The sequence below is a fragment of the Carassius auratus genome, chromosome 1, assembly GCF_003368295.1.
Source record: "Carassius auratus strain Wakin chromosome 1, ASM336829v1, whole genome shotgun sequence".
In the NCBI taxonomy this organism is placed as follows: Eukaryota; Metazoa; Chordata; class Actinopteri; order Cypriniformes; family Cyprinidae; genus Carassius; species Carassius auratus.
The window spans coordinates 16,460,612-16,485,409 of NC_039243.1; the positions used below are offsets into that span (position 1 = coordinate 16,460,612).

The following is a 24,798-nucleotide window of genomic DNA, read 5'->3' on the forward strand; positions in this document are numbered from 1 at the left end:
ATAGTATTTTTTGCTACTATCAAATTCAATGTGGACCAGCAACTGTTTCGTTACCCACATTCTTCAAAATATCTTCTTTTGTGTTTAGCACAAGAAAGAAATACAGGGTTGGGACAATGTGACAGTGAGTAAATAATGACAGAAATTAAAGTTTAGGGTGAATCCCTTGACAGTAATGACAGTATGCTGCATGTTTAATAGGCCTACTGTCACTTTAAGACCTACACACATCTAATATGAGTTAACTCTGCTGTGAAAGTATACAACGGAGGTGCCAGAACTGCAGCTGATAGATGCGCTGTAGCACGATACTATGATATTTCTTCAAAGCAGATCGTGGAGATAATATTATCGTCCACGATAAAAAATCGTCATATCACACACTACTACAACACACACACATTAGACTGCATTATAACCAACAACACCATTATACATATTACTGGATTTGGCTGTATAATGAGGATTAGTAGTTGGTTTAGTTAGAGTACCTACAGCTGAATGACAGCAGTAATGACCCAAGGAGATAAAAAATACTGAAAGGAGATGCATGTTGACCAGCAGTTTTGTTTATCTGACCATGTCTTCTGCTGCAGGTTCAAAGGTCTAATGTCTAAATATTCTCCACCCCCTACCCATTAAAAGGCTACTCTGCAGGATCAGGAAACTGTCCTTCATAAAATGTGTCACACAGTTCGGGTTGAGCAAGGAATGGCCAGCAGATTTGAAGAACAGAAGGAGTGGCTGGTGGGCTTGCGGCAACCACATGTGACGACACTGGGCTGTACTCCACCGGGCTCTTCCATGGTGAAAACCGATCCAGCGATCCACAATGTGAAGTATTTCCTCAGTGACCAGCTTCAGTGAGAATCCATTGGGAATCTAGAATAACACCACTGCATTTATATCATTCATAAAGTTATTGTAAAGCCTGTGGAGGATACACACAGAGATGTCTGAGAAACCACCAAACAGAGATCTCTGAAAGTTTCTTTGGGAGAAGAAACAATATTGTTCTCCTGTGACATGCAAAAAAAAAAAAAAAATGATTCTGATCATGGAATCAACATACTGTTAATCTGATTTCCTCATGAACCCTCAACTGCCATGGACACTGTCCTTTAGGGCACACGTCACCCTTCACTATCATTGGACCCACACCCTTCTCTACCAGCCTTCCGTATTAAAATCTAAGCATAAGATGTGAAATACAACATGACTTTACATGAACAATAGAGTGGCCTTACAGCACAAAACACAATTATTTATTTGTGTTATACTACATTATAGCAAACCTAAAGTTCAATCAGTAGATTGTTATATTATTAATGGCAAGATAAACTGAGATAAACCTGAATGAAGTGTTGCTTTAGATAAAAGCATCTGCCAAATACTTAAATTTAAATGTATTTATCACTATACTAATAATAGGCAAACTATATAAGACAAGAGTAGTATGTCAGAATTCACAGTATTCATAAAGCAGTAGGTTAAAAGTATCCAGATGACCAACCACTCCCATTAAGATTTGGCCGAGTGCATCCAGTGGACACTTTACTACTTTACAAAAGCCAGAGCATATAAGTAGTTGCTTACCTCTCTCCAGTCTTAGCAGTTTCAGCATCTTTTGGTTGTGTCATAAAGAATTAGGCACACCGGACCTCCAGATGACCTCCATATTTCCTTCAGATCAACTTTTCTCTCCCCTCCACCTTCAGTATTACCAGTGGTAACTGCGCCACATCCATCACTTAATTCTGCTGCTGCCATTCCTCCTATTCCACCCATTCAAAAATGGTCTGTCAACAGCCTACGTCAAGCACTCTCAAACTCCAGACTTAATTTATCCTGCAGATCATCAAAAGCTCGACTCTATGATCTACTTTTTAACTACAATAACAACTCCAGCATCCCAACAAACACCTCAACATCCCAACAAGACCCAGTCCTCATCCATTTCTCTTTCTCCCCCAGCTTGCTGTTCTAAATTTAATCATCTACAGTGCACTAATCCAGAGGCTGCGGCAAAGACCAGAGGGAAAAAAAACTACAGCCGCTCACACTTCCTAGTCTGCTGGCCTTTTCGCCCAGTCAACCACAGTGGCACCAAAAAACAGTTCTTTAGTTCCTTCAGAGCTCAAAAATTCTCATATGCAGGATACTCCACTCCCCAAGCAAGACCCATCTATCCCAACTCACTCTTCCGTACTGTCCTTCTGCTTCACCTCTTTTCAATTCTTTTCTTGATAACAGTGACGTGTCAAGCTCCAAAATCCACGTCATACACCCCTCGCTCAAGAAGTGATCGTGACCAGATCTTGCTTCAGTTTCAGGCAGACTATTGTTTAACAATTTTAATACATCAGACTGCATCAGACAACAATTCTGCTTCTTCTACATCTGCAATTTCTGTGGTGGAGCTCATGGATGATTAATTTGCCCTGTTTGCCGCTCGTCTGCTAGCCTTAGTAAAAGTTACAAAATTTCCTAACTTTCTATCTTCCTGCAACTTGTGAATGTGTAAGTGCATGTGCTTATGTGTTAGATTAGTTTATATGTCTTAGATTTATCTAATAAAGCTTTATTCATATTGAAAAGTTAATTATCTTGTGTTTTGTGCTTACAAGTTAATGTCTTAAACTGCCGATCTTGTTACTGTGCTAATTAATAGTGTTTTCACTTTACTTTGGATATTATTATCAAGTGCAGAGTTGATGTTAAATGACTCATTCAGTGAAACGCTGGCCGTCTCATTGATCAGCCGTAAAACAGTGATTCTGTTCAAATTCCCTTTAAAATCTTAGATGATTCAAGTATCAGCACAGTGTGTGATACAATAGTGCTTTGAAAACTGTGTCTGAGCATCGGAGCTGCGGTATCAATTGTCCCATCACTACTTGTAACACTAAATACAGTTATCCTGAAAGCAATTTAATTAATTTTATTCCATTTCCTAAATCCAACATAAACAGAGCAAAAGTGTCCCTAAGCATTTAACCCCAATCACAATGAAGACAAAAACATTCTTTATCTGGTTGTCATACATTCATTACATGGTTAGTTCACCCAAAAATGAAAATTAGTCCATAAATAACTCACCCTCAAGTCACCTCAAGGTGTATATGACTTTCTTCTTTCAGACGAATCCAGTTGGAGTCATATTAAAAATAGTCTTTGATCTTTCAAGCTGTTTCATGGCACTCAGTCAGTGTTGCATGCATCAGCCCTGGTTTTGCAGCTTGGCCTTCTATGGCTGAAACTCCAGGTCCCACCTGGAGACACAGATGCTCTGGCCCACAGCTGGTCCAGCCTCCTTCTTTATGCTTTTCCCCCGTGACAGCCCGAGTGTTTGTAATGTGGATGTATCATCCCTTACTTACACACCACATGCATCTGTACGTATCCACATGCTCTCGTATACGTATACATCTATACGAAGAACATTTCTTTATTTAAGGTTTATCGGTGATGCGTGTGGTGAGGATCTTCCGGCATGGTCCACTGCAGCTGCATCCTGGTGTGACATAATTAGAGTCCAATCTAGAGCAGAGAATTTAAGCAATAATGGTTATGCCCAGATATACCATTTGCTGTGGTTGCCCGGTGGATGAGGAAAAGTTGATGTCTTTTGATTAGTTGATTTTGTTGTTTGTACTGTACATTTATGGTACTTAATTTAGATTTAGTTTTTCTTATATCTTGATTTAATGTTTTTATTTGATTTGATTTTGATTTATTTAATGTTATATGTTGAATGTGAGGTTTCTCTCTTAATTGTAACAGGCCGATCTTTTCCTTTATAAACTGTTCCTTCGTTCATTTGAGATTAGTTTTGTTGTTGTTGTTGTTGGTTTGGTTTCTGTTGGAATGTTTAACTTTATTTTCTTTTTGTTTTGGTTTAATTTTTTTGTGTGATAAGATGTGAATTTGTAAAGATGTTTTGTTGGGTGGTGTAATAAATGGAGTCCAGGCAGAGTTTAGCACATCAGGGACTTTACTATCGCAATCTCTTAACATTACACTCAGAACAGCAAAAAGCAACTGGTCCCAATTTCCCTTACAGCAAACACGCTAAAGGGGAAACACAACATTAACCAGAACCTTTCTTAAAGGTACCATAACCTGTTTTCATAACATCTCTCCCTCCAAAGCATGAACATTAACCATTCAACATAATTAAATCAAAACTTCCTCTTTAAGACCCCTGTACCGACTATTTAACTCTCATTCCCACTATGAGCTACAAATTAAGCATTTGAGGTGCTTTCTTCTGTCGTTTTGATCTCCGAACAGTCTCTGCACTTTCCCCAAGTGGGGTGGGTACACTGTCCTGGGACAAAGGTGTCTCCACTGGCACCTGCACAACAGTCCGCTCCAAACTCTGTGTGAATGGCAGTTGCTGAGGGCCCAGCATTTCTTTCAACTCAGAACTCTCTTTGTTTTCCAATCCAGCAGCTTGCTCGAAACAACTCCACTGCTCTGACGCGTGCCGGTTTCTCAGATGATCATGATGACGTCGGACCTCCCACCCGTCTGACAGTCTCACCACACACGAGCGAGGACCACTTTCTTTGACTATTGATCCCGGTAACCAGCGCTGACTCTCACTTTCTCCCCCACATCCGGATGCAGCAAATCCAGATGAGATTTTGATTTCCACCCCAGCAACATCTCTGCGGGTGCTAGACCTGTAGTAGTCTGTGGCGTAATTCGGTACTAAAACAGAAAACGAGATAGATTAGTTTCAATGTTTGCACCTGACATTTTCTTTAAACCCTCCTTTAGCGTCTGCACAGCTCTCTCGGCCAGCCCATTTGAAGCAGGGTGAAAAGGGGCTGTACAAATATGTCTAATTCCATTCTTCTTTAGAAATTCTTGGAAACACTCTCCCGTAAAAGTTGGCCCATTATCAGAGACGACAACATCCGGCAAGCCATGAATAGAAAACACTTGTCGCAGTGTGTCAATTGTCACGGGAGATGTGATGTTTTTCAAGATGTGTGCTTCCAGCCACTTGGTGCAGGCATCCACCATGACTAAGAACATTCGCCCCATGAATGGGCCCGGAAAATCCACATGCAACCTAGACCAAGGCCTACTAGGCCATTCCCAGGGCTGAAGAGGAACTGGTGGGGGCATTTTTTGGTTTTCCTGGCACTCCTTGCAGTGCTGAACCTTGTCTTCGATATCCCGATCCATATTTGGCCACCAGACATATGCCCTTGCTAGGCTTTTCATGCGTGACACCCCAGGATGGGCTATGTGGACCTCCTGCAGTACTCTGGCTCTTCCTGGTGGCGGTACCACCACTCTTGAACCCCAAAAGATGCAACCATCCTGAACTGAGAGCTCATTTTTCCTTTTCTCAAAAGGTTTCATCTCTATGTCTACCAACCTGCCTGGCCAGCCCTGGAGGATAAATCTTTTGACTTTTGACAAGACTTTGTCTCTCTCTGTCCAGGTTTTGATCTGCTTCACGCTCACTGGTGAGTCACTCAACTTCTCCAACAAGAAAACAGTTTCAGGTGGCAGTGGAGTGGATGCAGGGATGTCTGGAAGTGGTAACCTGCTTAATGCATCCGCATTGGCATTTTCTTTCCCTGCTCGGTATACTATGCGGTATTGGTAGGCAGACAATATCAGTGCCCACCTCTGGATACGAACTGACGCCATGGAAGGAATGCCCTTATGTTCACTGAACAGGCTCATCAACGGCTTATGATCTGTGAAAACTGTGAAAGGACGGCCGTAAAGATATTGGTGAAAACGCCTCACAGCGAACACAATAGCCAGGCCTTCTTTGTCTAGTTGAGCATACCCCCTTTCTGCTTTAGTAAGCGTCCTTGACGCAAATGCAATGGGTTTCTCTGAGCCGTCCCCCATCCTGTGCGACAGTATGGCTCCAATGCCATATGGCGAGGCATCACAAGACACTGTCAGCTCTTTCTCTGGGTCAAAATGGACTAACACACTGGCTGATTGCAGAAGACACTTGGCTTGTTTTAACCGCAGGCCTGCCTCCGACATCCGACAAATAGAGGACCAAGCACGTACCTCTCCTTATCCTCAGTTACCTGATGTTGGCTGGGAAAGGCCTGATATGGATCCTCCTGGTTCTGATGGACACTCCGTGGTTTCATCTCAAGTTTAAATCAGCACTTCCTTGTTCCTTTTGAAAGGATTGCTGTTGCTAGTAGGTGGACTAAAACTGATTGGGTTTGGCATTTAATCCCTTTGCTGACAGTCTACTGACTATGATAAAGTGAAGTATGCCATTTTAGAGAAATATGATGTCTTAAAATATCTTAAAATGCTGTTTCCCAAACTTCTGGTGTGGATTCGAGAAATAAATCCTAGAACGGCAGAGGAGGTAGCATCCTTGACGGATGTGTTTGTTGCAATCAGAGAAAAGAATAAGCCATGGGCTTGGAGACCTGTTAATGATCGCCGTTTCCCTGACATGCTTCAGTTTCAGCAAAGAAAGGTGGAGGGATCTGGCAAGCCCTATGTGGGAAAGACTACTTCAGCGAAGTTACATTTTGCTCCTAAACAGCCTCTCATATGTTACCTGTGTGGTCAAGAAGCGCACACTAGACCAAACTGTCCAAAGGTATCAGCTCAGCTTACACAGCTATGATTTGTATCAAGGAAGGATGTAATTAAATCACCAAGCTCTTTGAGAGCTACAAATGTAGAGATAAATGGAGAGAAATTGACGGCTTTGATTGACACAGACAGTGACAAGACTAGACAAGACCAGACAGTGGTAAAAAAAAGTTGATCACCCTCTCTGATCAGCACAGTGAACAAACTACCTATTTGCTTTGTACATGGGGATGAAAGATTGTTACCTATCGCCAATGTTTATGTCAAGATTAAAGATCATACTTACCCACAGAGGTGGGCGTGACTGATAATTTGTCTTTCCCTGTGATTCTGGGTTGGGATATACCAGTGCTGCTGGAGTTGTTTCACCCAACAAAAAAGTGCCACATGGTGGTGACAAGAGCAATGAAAACCATTCAGAGGAGATTGAATACACACTAAGTATTTTACCTTTCTTCAATATAGAGATTGGAGCTGGGGTGCCAAAGAAGAGAAAGATTAAAAGAGCAAAGAGACAAAGTAGAATATGCTGCTCATACAGTGTCTGAAAATATGACCTCTAATTTACCCGTGAACTTTCAGATGCCTAACAACCTCATTCAGATGCAGCAGGAAGATGGTAGCCTTGGAGAGTGCTTTGCTAGAGCTGCAGAGGTGAGAAGCCTCTAAACTACAGTACTGCATTCAAATACTGAGGTGCTAAACCATTCAGTGCAGTTACAGGAGGAACTGCATTGATTCCCAGGTCTGAATAGTGTGCTGTCTTGTACAGTGCAGAAAAAAATTTGGTAGCCCATGCTGTCCCAGAAACAAAAGAACAACAGGTTGGGAGTCTTTTAAATCAATATGAGAAGATAATTAAATTGGGTTAGATATTGAATAGAATTTAGATACATTTTGAATTATTTTCTGTTGCATAGTAAATTGTTACTCTTGTAAATAAACATATATTTTAAATTAAATTATGAAGAATTAAGATCATATATAATATAGTGTTACAAGTATGCCAATACATTGTAAATAGTGTTAAGTAATATTTCAAAGGATGTCCCTATCAGTCTTTTTTACTGCACAGCTTAACCATGTTTGTGTTACAAGATAGAGATAATAAGTTCATATAATTTAAAATATAAGAATGAACTGTCAGCTTTATAGACAATCATAGACCAATTTCATAGACAATTGGATGAGCTTTTGGGGCAGACCTGACCTGTTGAAAAGAGATGGTCTTCATCCCTCCTGGGGTGGCGCCACTCTTCTCTCTAGAAATATGGCAAATAGTCTTAGTGTTTATCCCTTACTAACTGGGGCCCAGGTCAGGAAGCAGACATACTGGCTAAACCGACCGTCTGCTAGCTGCCTCCCGTCACAGAGGTCAGTTAATTCTCAGCACATAGAGACTCTTTCACCTAGATATCACACTATAGAGACTGTGTCTGTTCCCCGAACTAGAAAATACAAAAAACATCCAAACCAAGTTAAGATTAACAATTTAATTGAGGTTGAACAAATAAAAAACAGATGCAATATGGATAAACAAATGATAAAGCTTGGCTTATTGAATATCAGATCCCTTTCTACGAAAACACTTTTTGTAAATAATATGATCACTGATCATAATATAGATGTGCTCTGTTTGACAGAAACCTGGCTAAAACCTGATGATTACATTATTTTAAATGAGTCCACCCCCCAAGATTACTGTTATAAGTTAATGATGTTAATGATAAATCCCCTGTTATGTTTGTACTGGCTACTGTATACAGGCCACCAGGGCACCATACAGACTTTATAAAAGAGTTTGGTGATTTTACATCCGAGTTAGTTCTGGCTGCAGATAAAGTTTTAATAGTTGGTGATTTTAATATCCATGTCGATAATGAAAAAGATGCATTGGGATCAGCATTTATAGACATTCTGAACTCTATTGGTGTTAGACAACATGTTTCAGGACCTACTCATTGTCAAAATCATACTCTAGATTTAATACTGTCACATGGAATTGATGTTGATAGTGTTGAAATTATTCAGCCAAGTGATGATATCTCAGATCAGTATTTAGTTCTGTGCAAACTTCATATAGCCAAAATTGTAAATTCTACTTCTTGTTACAAGTATTTATGAACCATCACTTTTACAATAAAAGACTGCTTTTAAGTTATATTCCTGATGTATCGAAATTCCTTAGCATATCCATAACAACATGATGATGTAACAGAAACTATGGACTCTTTCTTTTCTAGCACTTTAAATAAAGTTGCTCCTTTACACTTAAGGAAGGTTAAGGAAAACAGTTTGACACCATAGAACAATGAGCATACTCTCACCCTAAAGAGAGCAGCCGAAAAATGGTGCGCAAACAAAACTAGAGGTAATTCGTATTGCTTGGCGGGAAAGTAACCTATCCTACAGAAAAGCATTAAAAACTGCTAGATTCGATTACTTTTCTTCTCTTTTAGAAGAAAACAAACATAACCCCAGGTATGTATTCAATACAGTGGCTAAATTAACAAAAAATAAAGCCTCAACAAGTGTTGACATTTCCCAACACCACAACAGTAATGACTTTATGAACTACTTTACTTCTAAAATCGATACTATTAGAGATAAAATTGCAACCATTCAGCCGTCAGCTACCGTATCATATCAGACAGTGCACTATAGACCCCCTGAGGAACAGTTCCACTCATTCTCTACTATAGGAGAGGAAGAATTTTATAAACTTGTTAAATCATCTAAACTTACAACATGTATGTTAGACCCTATACCATCTAAGCTCCTAAAAGAGGTGCTTCCAGAAGTCATAGATCCTCTTCTGACTATTATTAATTCCTCATTGTAATTAGGATATGTCCCCAAAACCTTCAAAATGGCTGTTATTAAGCTGCTCATCAAAAAAACCACAACTTGACCACAAAGAACTAGTTAATTATAGACCAATCTCGAATCTCCCTTGTCTGTCCAAGATACTAGAAAAGGTGGTATCCTCACAATTATATTCCTTCTTAGAGAAAAATGGTATATGTGAGGATTTCCAGTCAGGATTTAGACTGTATCATAGTACTGAGACTGCTCTCCTTAGAGTTACAAATGACCTGCTCTTATCATCGGATCGTGGTTGTATCTTTCTATTAGTCTTATTGGATCTTAAAACTGGAATGACGAGTAATTTCTTACTGCTAAATTCTGAAAAAACAGAGGTGTTAAAAACACTGCTTGTAATAACCTAGAACACGGTCTAAGACTTGATGGTTGCTCTGTCAATTCTTCGTCATCAGTTAGGAACCTAGGTGTGCTATTTGATCGCAATCTTTCCTTAGAAAGCCACGTTTTTTTAGGCTGCATTAATTAGGTAAACCGGAACCGGAAACACTTCCCATAACACCCAATGTACTTGCTACATCATTAGTAGAATGGCATCTACGCTAATATTTGTCTGTTTCTCTCTTATTACGAGGTCACCGTAGCCAACAGGGTCACTGCAGTCGCCCGGATCAAGTACGTATCCAGACCAGATGGTGGATCAGCACCTAGAAAGAACCTCTACAGCCCTGAAAGACAGCGGAGACCAGGACAATTAGAGCCCCAGATACAGATCCCCTTTAAAGACCTTGTCTCAGAGGACCACCAGGACAAGACCACAGGAAACAGATGATTCTTCTGCACAATCTGAGTTTGCTGCAGCCTGGAATTGAACTACTGGTTTCGTCTGGTCAGAGGAGAACTGGCCCCCCAACTGAGCCTGGTTTCTCCCAAGGATTTTTTCTCCATTCTGTCACCGATGGAGTTTTGGTTCCTTGCCGCTGTCGCCTCTGGCTTGCTTAGTTGGGGTCACTTCATCTACAGCGATATCATTGACTTGATTGCAAATAAATGCACAGACACTATTTTACTGAACAGAGATGACATCACTGAATTCAATGAAGAACTGCCTTTAACTGTCATTTTGCATTATTGACACACTGTTTTCCTAATGAATGTTGTTCAGTTACTTTGAAGCAATGTATTTTGTTTAAAGCGCTATAAAAATAAAGGTGACTTGACTTCAATTTGTATTACGATAAATGGGAAAGGTATTTAAAATAATTTGTCAAGTGAAGACGTTCCTATCAACAAACCAAATATCAGAGCAACAGATTCAAGCAAACGTGGATTACTGGGAGCTCTGTTGTTATTACTGCCACGTCTTAGAACAGGAGTCTCAAACACAATTCGTTTGTGCATTGTCTCAAGGAAATGGCCACAATATGGGAACTAATGAATATTCATGTAATTCATTTTGAAACTCAAATTGGATCTAAAATTTCCATATACATATATGATCAAAGTCCCTTTACAATATTCCAGACCTCGATATAATCGTAGTTGCAGCTCTCACAATACTCTCCATTAAAAATGAGTTACTTCCGTTCTATAGCTTGTTGTTTGCCCCTGTCCCAAACGGCGCACTTGTGGTCTTAAGGACTTACAATAGACGCCGTGTGCACGTGTCTGTTAAGTTCACAAGATTGTAGTATGTCCCGTGCACAAGAGCGCCCTCTTTGCGGCCTCTATGCACCTTTCTGTCGAGCCCGCACTGGGGCAAGCTCCACAGCAGACTTCTACACGACAGTCAAAGTGGCATTATGTCACAAAAGTGTAGACTGCAAGGGTTTAGGATGTGATTTGGGAGATACAGTGAATGTCAAAGGGGTCTAATGTTGTTTGGTTCCCAATGACTTTCAAAGTATTTATTGTGTGAAAAATTATTATTATAAACTTATTCTGCAGAAGAAAGAAAGCCATACATGAAAAACATGAGAATTAACTATTCTTGGTGAACTACAGTATTCCTTTAAGTGTACATTTTCCTTTGATTTTTTATTTGACATTCAACAGTGTTCACCGTCAGACAGCACAGTAGTGTTTGAATGATGAATCATCTATATCGCACATAACCATATTCAGGTTTACAGCATCTCTTTTTCATTTACCTAAAACTATAAGAAGCCCTGTGGTTTCCATCTTGAAATCTTGTGTAAACTCTACTTCAGATCTGCGTGTGATGAGCAATTTCACATGCTACTGAAACGAATGAACTTTAGCGTCTATTCTCGTTTGTTGAGACCACGGAGGAATACGCATGGTTTAAACAGAAATCAAGCGCTGATTCACACCAACGATTCAGCTCATGTACTCTGATATAGAGCGGCAGCAAACACACATACAATGACAGTAAGACTCAGAGAATGACACTCACTGATTCATCTGATTTATGTTTAAAAAGTTAAAAATATAAATACAATTAAAACATGACACAAACACAACAGCATGTTCATGTAGGTGCGTGAACGGGACAGATAAACTCAAACCAGATTATCAACACATCTGTACACAGAAATGGATGATCGTCAACAAAAACTACTGTCTTCACAAAATGTGTGAATAATCTGAATTAGTGCATCATTACAAGATAATTTATAATTTATATAATAATGTTCAAATAATACTCACAATTAAAGGTCAATTGTTAAAGTGCCTTATTAAACTAACTTTAGTAAAATAAAGTTTAATCCTGATGCATTGTTTAAAAAGCTACATAATTACCTTAGATAAAACAAGGAACAAAAAAATTACAGACACAAGTCACCAAATTTATATCACCAAATTATCCAATTCAAATCATGGCCCGTTTTAATGGAAGCATTTAGGATCAAATAGTTAAAAACAAGAAAAAAAAAATAGATTTATATTATATATTTTTGTTTGAAACTCTGAAATAGTGTCCTTAAGGGCGTTTAGTATGCCGCTTCTCCAGTCACATGTTCTGCCATCATCAACTTGTAAGTTTATGTCTCAGACACATTCTAATGAGAATATTTAAAGCATCAACCATCTAAATTTTTATTTACCCAGTCTATAGCAGATGCAGTTCTAATGCGACAATTATGCAAGTAGGTCACAGTGTGACTGAAGGTTTAAAGACGAGAGGAAAGTCTTCCACAGTGCAGACTGGAAACCACATCTGTGGGCACCATTTCCTGTGCCAGCAGCATATGGTTGAGTGTGTGTGTCTGTATAAACAGCAGAGAGAAATACATTTGAAGAGTCAAGAGAAGAGCTAAACAGCACAGCAGTGCAGGAGGAAGTTCACAAGCAGAGGAATATCAGACTGATGTGGATATGTTCAGCTCCTGCAGGATGTCAGTGATTCGCCCATGAGCTTCAACCAGCCCTTCCTTCCACTCCTGTGGTACGACTGAGCCGAGATACACCGCCCGGGCCCCGAGAAGAGCCCCTAATGCTGCTCCGCGGTTACAGTTCTCACCTGTGGACACGCACAGCAGATTAAAGGAGGAGTTCACACAGAAATTAAAAAGAAAAATATCCTCACCCTCAATCCATCCAAGATGTAGATGAGTTTGTTTCTTCCTAAGATTTGGAGAAATTTAGCATTGCATCACCTGCTCACCAATGGATCCAAATGACTCGAGTCCATCATTTAGTGTCTTGTGAAGCCAAAAGCTGGCTGTACAGTATATATTAAACATTCATCAAGACATTTTTAACTTCAAACTATTGCTTCTGGCTAAAATGTGAGTCCAATATAATGCTACTTCCAGTATAAAGGTCCATCACCTGTTGTCCTACATGTTTGTTTAGAACAATTTTGGACTGATTTGATTAGGAAACAGTGCTTGATCTGCGCATATTTCTCTCCTGATAAATGATTTTTTTACTGGTGGAAGAGTTATGGATTATGAACTTGTATTTTAGCCAGAAGAATCCATTTAAAGTTTAAAATGTTTTGATGGATTTGTTTCTCACAAACACACAAGATACTGATGGACTGGAGTCATGTGGATTACTTGTGGATTACATGATGCATTTATCAGCTGTTTGGACTCTCATTCTGATGGCACCCATTCACTGCAGAGGATCCACTGGTGAGCAAGGGATGTAATGCTACATTTGATCAAATATAATGAAGACACAAACACATCTACATCTTGGATGGCCTGAGGGTGAGCACATTTTCATTTTCCGGTGAACTATTCTTTTAACACACACGTATTATCATCATCAGCACAGCTGAACATGCCGTTCAGTAAGTGAGTCACGACACAGTCATTCACAAACGCACCTCCACAGTTGGTGTTGGTCAGGATTCCCCCAGTCACATCATTATGAAAGTTGTAGGCCAGGTAGAAGAGACTGCTGAGAGCTCCTGAACAAAAAAACACAGTCAGAGGATCCATCATAGTTTTGTGTGTAATCGTCTGGGGTTTTCTAACCTTGTGTGTAGCAGGCGAGTCCGAGAGACTCCACAGCTCTCTGATGAACCTTCAGACTTTCTTCTGATGAACCTGGAAGCCTGCAGAAGACACACATACCATAGCAATTTAAGAGTCATTCATCAGATTGTTACTGTGGATTGAATCTCAGATTTCACATTTCAACTCAAAATGTTTAGTGTAAAAAAAAAAACAGTTAATCTTATTTTTAAGAGCATTTTTTTGCTCACATTTAACATGAAAATTGTCATTAATGTAATGCAAAAATGTAAAAATAAAAAAATCTAATATTCTTATTTATTCCTTTTTGTTTTGAGTATTAATTATAATGTTGTACATAATCTATGCCATGTATTTTACTGTGTTGTAATTTTATTCTGTTAAGCACATTTGATTAGCTTCGCTGTTTTTATATGTGCTATAAAAACATAAATACATTTTACTTGCTAAATGTAATAAAAAACATATTTTGTGCATTGTAAAGTACATTTGTAAAATTAATTGAATAGCTGCTGATCATGGAAAAGGATATGTATTATAGTGATAAGAATTTATGGTTAAATATGTTTAACTCAATGTTATTTTGGTATTATGAAGGGTCTAAGGATTCTTTGTAGCAACCTGTGTGTTTTGCTTCAAGACAGCATTTGTGTTGGGTTTTATTTTATATTCATTCATTCTTCATTCAATAATTCAATTAATCATTTTGTTATTCCATTTAATCATATAATCTTTTAAGCAATTTATATACTCATTTCATTAATTCATGTATTGATTAGACATTTATATCATATGTGACCCTGGACCACAAAACCACAAAAGTCGCTCAGGTATATTTTTAGCCAAAAACATATTGAATGGGTCACAATTATAGATCTTTCTTTTTATGCCAAAATCATTAGGATATTAGGTAAAAATCATGTTTAATGAAGATATTTTGTAAATTTCCTACCTAAAATATGTAAAAACATATTTTTTTTATTAGTAATATGCATTGATAAGAATTCATTTGGACAAATTCAAAAGTAATTTTCTCAGTATTTAGATTATATTGTCAGATCCTAATAAACCATTCATCAATGGAAAGTTTATTTATTCAGCTTTCAGAAAATGTATAAATCTCAATTTTGAAAAATGTACACTTAAGACTGGTTTTGTGGTCCAGGGTCACATTTTATGTTTTATATAATTTTTCCATAGTTCTTTAGTCTCATGATGTGTGGTTTCAATGTATATTTGTCTTCATGAGTAAGAGGTAATATTCATGTCAAGGTGTTTAACATCATGGGACATTACTGAGAAGCAGTCATTCTCCATTCCTATTGCTTGTGGTATAATAACACTTATTGGATTTATGCTTGTAAGACGGAGTGTGAGCATTGAAACATACTCAACTAAGATTATCCAAAAAATGTTCCTCAGTTTTTAACATCATCACTTCGTCTCCTGCTTCTGCTCTTCTCTGGCTTTGCTCAGTCAACTTCTTGGCAATATTAGTTTTAGTAATTTAAGTACTTATACTTTTAACTTCAACTTCAAAGCTATATATTTCAGGTAGCTGCCAAGGCAGAATTTCTAATGAGGTTTTTGATCTAATATTTTTATTATCTGAATTGTTTTTATTTTCACGAATCATCTTAAACAGTGTGGGATTACAAAGGTAAGAATCTGTTTAAGATCTGCTGATTCTACATCCTGACATTACATCAAATGAAAAACAAAGGCGATCTATATTGTATTGGACATTCAAGGTGAACAAAGGCATCTGTTTACTGATTAAATTCCATATTATTTTCCAGCGAGGGGGTTCTGCAAGTCTCTGATCTTCATGCTGAGAGTTAACTACGTGTGCAGTTTTACACGTCTTGAGTTCTCGTGGTCAGGTGCAGCGTACAACTATCTTTGGTTAGTAGGTTTGCTAAAGCTCACAGTTGGGGGTTGATTTCCTGTATTATCTTTAAGTAGTCACTTCTAAGGCTATGTGCTATTTGGCACATTTAATGGCTACCCACTGAATGCCTAAAAAATACAATGTATGCCTGCCTTAGCACTACACAGCCAGTTCTTAATAAAGTGTCCTGCTAAAGATACCCAACATTTCCTGGTCTTCACTTCTGAGTTTCCAACAATAGTTTTAATTAACAATAACAACAATGGTTTAATTGTCATGAAAATAATCTCATAATTCATAATGTCTTAATGGTCCTAAAGTTTTCTGTTTGTAATAAATAGGTTCTTATTTTTTCTCTAATGTTTTTGTGGTGTAATACGAGTTGCTGACCTCTCAGCACACTGTATAAAGCGTTGACACACATCCCAGGTGTCCAGCACGGGTGATTTGAGGGCCATCTCCGCCTGCTGTTTCAGACATGCTCCGTTCAGTGTGGCGTGAAGTGCTCGCATGTACAGAGACACCAGCGGCTCCAGCGCTGGATGAGGATGAGTGAGCTTCACAAACTCCACTGCTGCAGAAACCTGCACACATTCACACCACCAGAACAATATTTAAAATTCTCAGTTAATACATGTTCATCCCTCTGGTACTGTGGGCGTTACGGTCAAAAACATTTTAATTTTTTTATGTATTGTATTATATTTTATTTGGAAAATGGTTTAATTTAACATTTTGTATTTTAGGGGATATTAAGGTACTAATTTATATTTATGCAAAATCACAATCCATTTATTATTTGTTAACCACTTTTTGAACAGAAGAAGACACTTGCTGATCATTGCTGAAGTGAAAAAAAAAAATAATAATAATAATAATAAAAGTTTGTTTATTGTTAAAAAATAAACAACAAAACTTTTCAAATTTTATATGTAAAATATTTTCCAATACATGTTTTGCTCTAAAACTCTGAGAAAATTAATTTTAACAAGTTGTATTACAAATAGCTTTCAGGAGGTTTTGTTTGGGTGCAGAATCAAAAGTTTCCACTAGATAAAATTTGCTTCCCACTTGTTTCCAATATAGTCATTAGGTGTTTATTTTATTCAGGACCACTTAATCTTTTCTAATCATCTGAAGTACAAAAAAAATCCACAATGGTTTTTCTTTCAGCTAAAGAGAGTTAATTTATGAACATCATGCAGCAGCTGGATGAGACTTGGATGAGATGTTGGTGTCATGTGACTCACTGCTTCCTCCTCATTGGCTGTGGCAGACAGCAGGAGAAAGGGAATGGCCATGGGAAGACATCCTATAGCATTCAGTTGACTATCAGCATGGGACATGCTCAAAATGCTTTTGGAGCGCCGCTCCGCAAACTCCAGAATCTGAAAGAAAGACAGAATCATTGGAAATGAACTGAACTGAATCAATGACTCTCTTTAGAGCTGAATTCTATTTAAGTCACTGAATATTTGTTTTCCTATTTATCACCGTGAAGTTGTTTTGAAACTCTGCATTGTGTAAAGTGCTATAGAAATAAAAGTGACTTGACTGGACTGACAGTGATCCTGTGGTCTAAGAATAATTTACCTCTCTACAGGACGTAGGTCTGAGTTCCTGCCAGTCAGAGAAGAAGCTTCTATGGAAGGACTCAGCGTACGTGTCGTTATGTGAGCCGGGACGCGTCATAAACTCGGTGTAATCTGACAGAACAGTGGCTCGTGCTCCAGGGTCAGCCATACTAACAAAAGTACCGGTGGACAGAATGCGTGCAACTCTCAGAGCACAGAGAGTGTTCAGCGTGTTTCCACCCGCGTGAAGACCTGCAGGAGTCAGAGATTCAGAACTACAGTTACACAGTAAATCACACATTTCACATGCTTCACATTATAGCAGGCTTCAGGTCACACATACACTCATACATTTTAGTCAGTCATCAATTCGACTTTCAACTGCATTAGAGTTATGAGACTTCAGTATAGGGTTACATGCTTTTTTCAGTATTATTTATATACTTTTACATTTATATTAATATTTTAAATGAATTTTTATTTTTCAGCTTTCATTTTAAGTTTTGATAGTTCAATAGCTTTATCTGATTACTTTTAATTATAATTAATATGTTTAGGTTTTAGTAATATCGTTACATGTGTTTATTATTTTTATCAGTTTTCAAAAATAATTTATATTTCTACATTTTATGTCAGTTTTAGTTTAGGACTTTTGTTATGTGCTTTTGTCATGTTTTTTATTTCCTATTTAGTTTACATTTTTGTTTTATTTCAGTTATATTAACTTTAGTACTTGAACTTAAAGTTATTAATCTGACATGCATGCAGTAAATGCCATATAATCAGTTGCTGGAGATCTAGTTACTGCATGACTCAAACTAAACCTGTGTTTCCCTCTTGTGATTTTCCACAGCGCTTGTTTTAGTTTCGTGCTGATCATCAGTAGACTGACTGGCCAGGTGATCAGGTGTAAAGTCACTCATACATGTTTGTCTGTTACCCTGATGGTAGTGCACTGATCCACGTGGATCTGTCCAGAACTTCAGCTTATCATGCAGAATCACGTTCCCCACCACAGGAGCTGCGGTTCCTGTTGATCCAGCTCTGCGTCCACTGCCGGCTACACAATAATCACACACATCATGATTACATACAAGCTTCAGTAAAGCAGTACAAGCAGTATTTAGGGCTGGGCGATATGGCCAAAATGTATATTTTATATTTCTTAATTTCGGTCAATATGATATAATTCCGATATCGATATGAACACTTGCACTGACTCCAGCTCTAGTCCACTCTTTGTGAATCTCCACTACATTTTTGAATGTGTTTTGTTTCACAATCCTCTCCAGGGTGCGGTTATTCCTATTGCTTGTACACTTTTTTTTCTACCACATCTTTTCATTCCCTTGATATGGTAAGACCAATCCCCATGATTGTGTAGCCTACACAACGAGACTGAAAGACCATCTAAAGGCTTTGCAGGTGTTTTGAGTTAATTAACTGATTAGAGTGTGGCACCAGGTGTCTTCAATATTGAACCTTTTCACAATATTCTAATTTTCTGAGATCCTGAATTTGGGATTTTCCTTAGTTGTCGGTTATAATCATCAAAATTAAAAGAAATAAACATTTGAAATATATCAGTCTTTGAATAATAAATGAAAAGTTTCACTTTTTGAATGGAATTATTGAAATAAATCAAATTTTTGATGATATCCTAATTATAAGACCAGCACCTGTACATTACCAGTCAAAAATGTTTGAACAGTAAGATCTTTTATGTTTTTTTAAAGAGTCATCTTCTGCTCACCAAGCATGCATTTTTTTGATCCAAAATACAGCAAAAACAGTAACATTTTTAAAATATTTTTACCATTTAAAATAACTGTTCTCTATTTGAAAATATTTTAAAAATATAATTTATTCCTGTGATTTCAAAGCTGAGCTTTAGCATCATTACTTCAGTCACATGATCCTTCAGAAATCATTCTTATATTCTGATTTTTTTTTCTCAGAAATAATTTATTATTATGTTGAAAACAGCTGAGTAGAATTATTTCAGGTTTATTTAATGAATAGAAAGTTCATAAGAACAGCATTTATCTGAAATAGAAATCTTTTGTAACATTATACATTTCTTTATCCTCACTTTTGATCAATTTAAAGCATCCTTGCTAGATAAAAAATTATATAATTTATTTCCAAAAAAGAAAGAAAGAAATCATGACTCAAAGCTTTTTAATGGTATAGTGTATAATGTTACAAAAGCTTTTTATTTCAGATAAATGCTGATCTTTGGATCTTTCTATTCATCAAATAATCCTGAAAAGAAAAATTACTCAACTGTTTTAAATATTGATAATCAGCATATTAGAATGATTTCCGTATCATGTGACACTGAAGACTGGAGTAATGATGCTGAAGATTTAGCTTTGATCTCAGGAATAAAATCCATTTTACATTAAAAAAAAAAAAAGCAGTTTTTTTTCTTTCAATATTTCAAAATTAAACTGTTTTTGCTGTACCTTGGATCAAATAAATGCAGGCTTGGTGAGCAGAATCATTTCTTTTTAAGAAAAAAAACATCACTGTTCAAAAACTTTTGACTGGTAGTGTAAGCTAGATTGAAAAATGTGCTATAGCAATATAAAGAGTATGAAAAGTGCTCTGAGTTGCTGTAGACTAGAGAGAGAGAGAGAGAGAGAGAGACAGAGAGAGAACCGGACTTGCAAAAATGCAAACTTGATTCTCCGCCAGCAGGAGGCGCTGTGAGAGCTGTGGAACCAGCGGTTTCTCCAGTAACGACTGTAATCACAGCAGCTCCGCTTATGAACGCTTCTTTATAAGATAAAATGAAAATGCCATCGAAACTTTTCTGAAGACAGTCCCCTTCAGATATACATGCATACAAAACATGCTTACTCATGTTTATTCAACGAAGTCACAAATAAATCAATGTATGGGAAATACTGGTATTGTAATGTATATCGGAATATCGGAAATGTGTTAAAAAAAAAAAGGCTGCACGACCTGTGCTGGACAGGCTTAGGATGCTGGACGGGTGTCTGTCCCGCGGTGCACTGAATCCAGAGATCCAGCCCCTGAAGTCCCTCCTGATGTCCTGGGTGTTGTAGTACCAGTGGACGGGCATCGACATGGCATCCGCTGCACACATTCCCCACAGCGCTTCAGAGATGGCCCGCCTTACTTCAGTCATCTGCGGGGGACACAAAACACACACACACACACACACACACACACACACACACACACACACACACACACACACACACACACACACACACACACACACACACACCACGTTAAACATATGACACGTTCTGAGATCATCGGATGATACTTGTGTCAGCTCTAAAACATACATAATCAATGGACAATACTGTTTTCAATGTATCTGAAGGTTTTCAATAAAATACTGTAATAAAATAATATAGCATATAAATAAAATGCGTAAAATTGTGATAAAAATATAAATAAAGTGAAATACACAAAACAATATATAAATGATACGAGATATATAAAAAATACGGGCCCTGACTAAAACTAACTAGAGTACGTTGACATAAACTTTGTTTACCATTGCAGATTTAAAACAGTGAACTAAGTTATGAATCATCTATCTGAACAGAAACACACACTAAACATCATGTTTATGAATGAATGGATGGATGTTTTTCTTACTGTAAGTAATGAGATCCGCTGCAGTTCACGAACAAACCCAGTCTTTATTGTGCAGCAGTGAATAATTGCATAAGCCCACAATCATTGTTACAAAACCTCACCGGAAGTATATGATACATAACATATAACAACTACTACGTCACGTGATGCCACATGAACGTGCGCTTCATGCACGTTAACGTAAAATCGGCATCTGTTTACTGTGTCAACGTTATAAAATAAACTAGTGGCTACTTTCAAATGTGATGTTATAAAGAGACATACACAGACGAACACCGAATCACAGATGGATGGCTGGATAATTAATTTAAAACGCTATACACAAACCACGCATTATCAGCAATATAATCGATTAAACGATGGCGTACGTAGTACGAGTGTGTCGAAAACAGTAATGGAAAGACCACAGATGCGATAAGCGTGAGATTATCGATAATCGATTGGTTTGGACTTTAACTGGAACCAAAACATAAAACCATTCGTTTGATCGAATCGGTTCGCTCGGACAGTATGTTCTGATTCAACAACAATCACTATGTATTTTGGGACATCATTAAAATAAAAGACCGCGATAATACGCTTATCACTATATTTTCAGTTAGGTTGCAACGTTTGCATCAAATGATGTGTTGTTTATGGTTCTCTGTAATAACCTTAGTGATTCTTGACGCTTCCGTTTGTCTGAATTGGTTTGAAAGAACAATTCACTCGATTCCGACCGACTCATGTATGATTCTTTATTGATGTCGCGTTCTTCCATTCACTTTTATGAAGTTAAGTAATAAACGTGACATTTTCATTCAGTTTGCGTAGTTTTTATTTTTATTTATTTATTTTTTGTATTTCAGTGATGTTTATTATTTTACACAATTTCACATAACTTAATTTCTAATCAGCGTCTTTGTGAGTAACGTTAGAAAAGTTGTTTACATTGATGCTGGTTCTTTATATTGTTGTTTAATGTTAATTTTATATATGTTATTGACCGTTCAGTGTTTGTGTGTGGATGTGCAACTCATATGAGCACATAAGAGGATCTGATCGAAATGATGTGTGAAACCGGTAAGATGTAGTAAACTGCCACAACATTGTGATTGACAGAGATACAAACACACGTGCTCAGACAGACACAACACTGTTACTGACAGATATACAAACACGGAAACAGGATTTTTTTTTTTTTGTTGAGGGTGCTAAGGGGTGGCTTAACAGTTCAGAGGGGTGCTAAAAAACAAATTTAATTGCGAAAATTTATTGAAAGCCTAAGCTTCAGCTATCTAAATGGCATGCAAATTCAGCCACTTTTGTTTTTTTAGTTGTTGTTTTTCTCCTGTGGTATTAAACTTCTCATATGCCACTGTTATTAGTAAATATAACTTCTAATGCAAACTGTCTAATATGACACTTACAAATATTACAATTTATGAATGTACATAAAAACAGGAGAAATTAGGGATAAAAACAAACCAATATTTTTTTTTTTACACATATCTATTTACAAATTTTTGACCATCAAGTGTTGGTCACTCTCAATGGTAACTGGCAGAACTAAACATTTTTTACAATAAAGTGCTGAAAATTCATAAAACTATTTCCACATAAGCTATTTTTAAGGGTATAGCTACTCTGTGTGATGACATTTCTTCCTCTCCATCCTGAACTTCAGACTGAGACTGTGGACTTTTGTTATTCTCATCTGAGCTATTTTGCAAAGTGTCTGAAATGTACAGTCTTTTACTTGTTGGCAACATATTAAGCACTATTCTATTTGTTTTTAGTTTTGTAATGTTTATTTTTCAGTGTAAATGAAAGTGACACTGGGAGTTATAATAACAGGGATGGGGGAAGGGGTTGTGCTGGGACCAAGTTTCTCAAAGGGCTATAGTCCAGTCAATCCCCGCCACTGTACTTGACAGAGATGCAAACACACCCATGCACAAATACAGACACAACACTGCTACTAACAGAGGTGCAAACAAATGCAGACACAAAACTTCTACTGACAGAGGCATAAACGCACAAAGAAATACAGACATAACACTGTTAGTGACAGATGTACAAACACACACACATACAGGCACGCGTGTCAATAATACCGAGAAAGCTAGTAAAGTTAAATCACTAAGTTATTAATTATTTAACTATAACCAATGAAGCTGACTGCAAAATTACTATATTACCTTATGTGCACTTTGTTGATTATAAAGAGAGAACCCATGAGTTTAAACATGAGAATGTTCTATTAATCTGTCCCTTCTTTTTAGTTTTAGCTAAATTGTGGCCATGTTTTTTTTTTTTTTTACTAGTTTTTATTTTATCCTAGTTTACTGGAACAAAGTTTTACAAAATGTTCATGTTTTAACCAATATAACGAAAAAATTTACAACAATTTCTTAATTTGTAGACTGATATCTTTTAATTATTTTAAATATGTAGTAAGATCACTTTTTCATTTATATATTATAATATGTTTAGGTCAGAACAAGTATGTAATTTCATTTTTACACAAGAATATATTATATACTGTATATACTGAATGTTGATGGAACATTTCCACCCTTATTTGTTTTAACATTACACTTATACTTGCTTTCTGTGTATATAAAATCACTTTTTAATTTAATTTAATGCAGACACCAAAAATGGACATCTCGATACAAACTGTTTGTTTGTATGCTTTTCAGTTTTCAGTTTTTACTTTTCATAAATCCTGATTTGTTCCTCAATTTTGATTTAGAATGAAATCCGTGGAATTTAGAATAAAATCTGATCATACTTGTGTTACTAACATTTTTAACTAGAAATTTCAGGGTTTTGGCTATATGTAGACGAGGTTTGAGTTTTATTTTCTTCCCTGCATGCTGATGAAGGAAATATTCTTGTGTGTAGTTCAGTGATACTGTCCTGATGTATGTGATGTCTGACAGATCATCAAGGATCAGACAAGGATGTGGAGTTGAGCTCTAATCACAGATGTCATCAGCAGGCAGAAATGAGGCTGTGAGCAGTCAGGAGCTGCTGATGTCTCCCCTAAGCTTCTGTTCTGCAAAGCCCAAGTATCCCGTGCAGCTCATCTACCAGCCACACAACTGCAGCTCCGCATGCAGCAGGAATTGAAGCAAAAAACAAAACAAAAAAAAGTTAAATAAAAAATGACTTCAAGTATATCTATACAACTGCAAAAACAAGCTAAAACTTAAAAAAAAAAAGATCAAATGACAGAAACAACAACATTTCTATTTGAATCAGTCCTTCATTTCTTGATGGTTATGAAGCATTAGAACTAGTTCTAATTATATATCAGTACCCACATAATCAGTCGTTCATGTTTGATTGAATGATTGACATTAATCCCAGTGTCGATCCCCTGCAGCAAAGCTGTGAGCCGAACCTCTTCATCCAGAACCTCTTCACTGATACACATGACCCACAATGCCCACTCATCACCTTCTTCACAGACACAAAAGGACCGTCACTCAGTCCTGTTGATTATATTTAGAATAAAGTAGTGTAAAATGAGAGTGGATTGTAAGTCAGTGAACTGAACTGAAGGAAGTGTCTGTGATTTCACAGAAACAAACTTAGCTCTCTGTTATGCCATTTATTTTTTTTCTTAAATCTATCACACATAAAAACAAGCCGCTCTTATAAAACTTAGGAGGTGGGGACAGTTGCTGATATCTCATTTCCTGTGGTTTGTTACTTTCAACAACAAGTCAAATATAGGCTAGGGTGTTACAATATATAGATACTTGGTTTCATTGGGTCGAAGTTTGTTTAATGGATTATTACGAACATTTCACTGAAT

General features: G+C 37.2%; 1 protein-coding gene across 1 annotated transcript; it reads right to left on the minus strand.

The window, feature by feature from the left end:
- Positions 1 to 11,517: 11,517 nt before the first annotated feature.
- LOC113087903 (uncharacterized) lies at positions 11,518 to 21,275 on the minus strand. Its single transcript, XM_026255675.1, has 9 exons — positions 20,991 to 21,275; positions 20,319 to 20,505; positions 18,286 to 18,405; positions 17,365 to 17,597; positions 17,022 to 17,159; positions 16,162 to 16,355; positions 13,881 to 13,960; positions 13,730 to 13,813; positions 11,518 to 12,913 (listed from the first exon to the last, which is right to left on the minus strand). The coding sequence occupies exons 2-9, from the start codon at positions 20,503 to 20,505 to the stop codon at positions 12,753 to 12,755; spliced, it is 1,197 nt and encodes a 398-aa protein (XP_026111460.1). The 5' UTR covers positions 20,991 to 21,275; the 3' UTR covers positions 11,518 to 12,752.
- Positions 21,276 to 24,798: the final 3,523 nt, after the last annotated feature.